This window comes from Naegleria gruberi (assembly GCF_000004985.1).
Source record: "Naegleria gruberi genomic scaffold NAEGRscaffold_248, whole genome shotgun sequence".
In the NCBI taxonomy this organism is placed as follows: domain Eukaryota; phylum Heterolobosea; class Eutetramitea; order Acrasida; family Naegleriidae; genus Naegleria; species Naegleria gruberi.
The window spans coordinates 1-1777 of NW_003163102.1; the positions used below are offsets into that span (position 1 = coordinate 1).

Below are 1777 nucleotides of genomic sequence, written 5' to 3' on the forward strand. Positions count from 1 at the left end.
TAGAAAACAGTTGGTACATGTTATCCAACAGATTTTCCATATTATTCAATTCTTTCATAAATCTGGCCGAAACTAGAGTCTTGTGATGGACTAAACTAGCATAAAATCTATTTCTCAAGGTTTTTTCGTTATCCAAATAAAAATTAATAAGGGTATGATAATAGCTTGCTTTGATTTGATTTCCTTCTGCGACACAAGTCATAAACATCAAGTGACAAGAGGCACCCCAATAAAACTGTGTGATATGATCCACAGAAAGTGCTGCAATTTCACATTCTGCCCTTCTCAAAATATAATCCACATAGTCCAATTCACCCAACAGTTGTGAACTCAATGTCAAAATACCCAAATAGAAAGCATAAATACATCTCAATTCCCCCTTTGATTTTATCCATCCATCATTATGAAGCAATTCAACATCTTCCCCTCTCTCAAAACAATGCAAGTAATTATTCACAAAATGTACAAGTTTAGCCCTCTCAATCAGAGGATGAATACCACAAATGAAAGTAAAGTACAACTCAATCACCCTCATAGGTGTAATTGGAGAGGGTTTAGTTGTAAATATTCCAGCACTACCATTTGCATTATTGGTCATTGTAATATCGGTACTACTCTGATCATCGGAAGTCTTTTTCTTAATAGTATCATCGGATGATGATGACGATGACTTGGATTTATCCTTTGATTTTAATGAATATAATTCAGAACCCTTTCCTCTCTTTTGTGGTGTATTGTACTATAAGAAGTTTTCCATTCACATATTCATATGAATAGTGTAATTATTATTGTAATTAAATATATCGAAATATGAAGTGATAATATTTTGATGATGGGGGTATAAGGAATATTTTCAATTAATTGAAACGTACAACACATTCCGATCCGACTGCTAAACACTTTGAGCATCCACTTAATTTCTTATCACACTATTTTGATGAAGTTTTTAAATGAAAGTTTTAAAAGATGAAAACAAACCTTTTTATGCAATTTTCTACATCGAATACATGCAATGGGATGGCAATCTCCACTAAACGTCAATTGATTCATTTGCTGATGTTCCTGTTGTTTGTCATTACTTTCACTATTATCGGGAGGAGATGATGATGATGAAGGATCCACTTGATGAAACATTTTTTTCGTAGTTTAAAGTAACTAGTCGATCGGTTCTGCATGCCAAAACCAGAGAATGCATTGGCCAAGTTTGAATGTGGTTGGAAATGTTGGTAAAGTGCTTCGGCGGGGTGGAGTTTTTAATATGTACGCCTTTAACAATGTTGTAAAAATATTTAAATATTTAAAAAAAAAATATCCACAGTAATTCTACTAACCAATGTTATTACAGCAAAATCATCCTCCTTAGAATTTGTATCTTTAAAACGGAACAAACCTAACTAGAGAGAACAAAGAGGATCACTACAAGTTAAACAATAACAATTATCGTACTTAAACCAGAAAGAAAAAAATGATTGGTGCTGGTGGTATGCCAGGTGCCGGTGCCGATGCTGCTGGTTCTTCCGATGATGCTCCTCCATCTGGTGCTCAACCAAAACTCTCTCGACTCTTACAAATTGAACAAGATTTTGCTGCAAAAGATGACCTTGGTATTATTTCCGAAATACATGATAGTAACCAAAAGATTCTGTTGATATCATGCCACACCTTGAATGCGGATCATTCTCTCAACACGGATCATGTAATAGTCAAGATTGATACCATCATTAGATCATACAAGATCCGAAATCCCAATACCACAATCAAGGCACCTCTCATGATT

General features: G+C 34.4%; 1 protein-coding gene across 1 annotated transcript; it reads right to left on the reverse strand.

The window, feature by feature from the left end:
• Window positions 1-17: 17 nt before the first annotated feature.
• Window positions 18-1134, reverse strand: NAEGRDRAFT_76660 (uncharacterized protein; the record flags this gene model as incomplete). Its single annotated transcript, XM_002668382.1, has 3 exons — window positions 18-739; window positions 873-929; window positions 979-1134. Coding segments are annotated over 3 exons (935 nt in total), but the record flags the coding sequence as incomplete, so codon positions are not given.
• Between the last annotated feature and the right edge of the window lie 643 nt (window positions 1135-1777).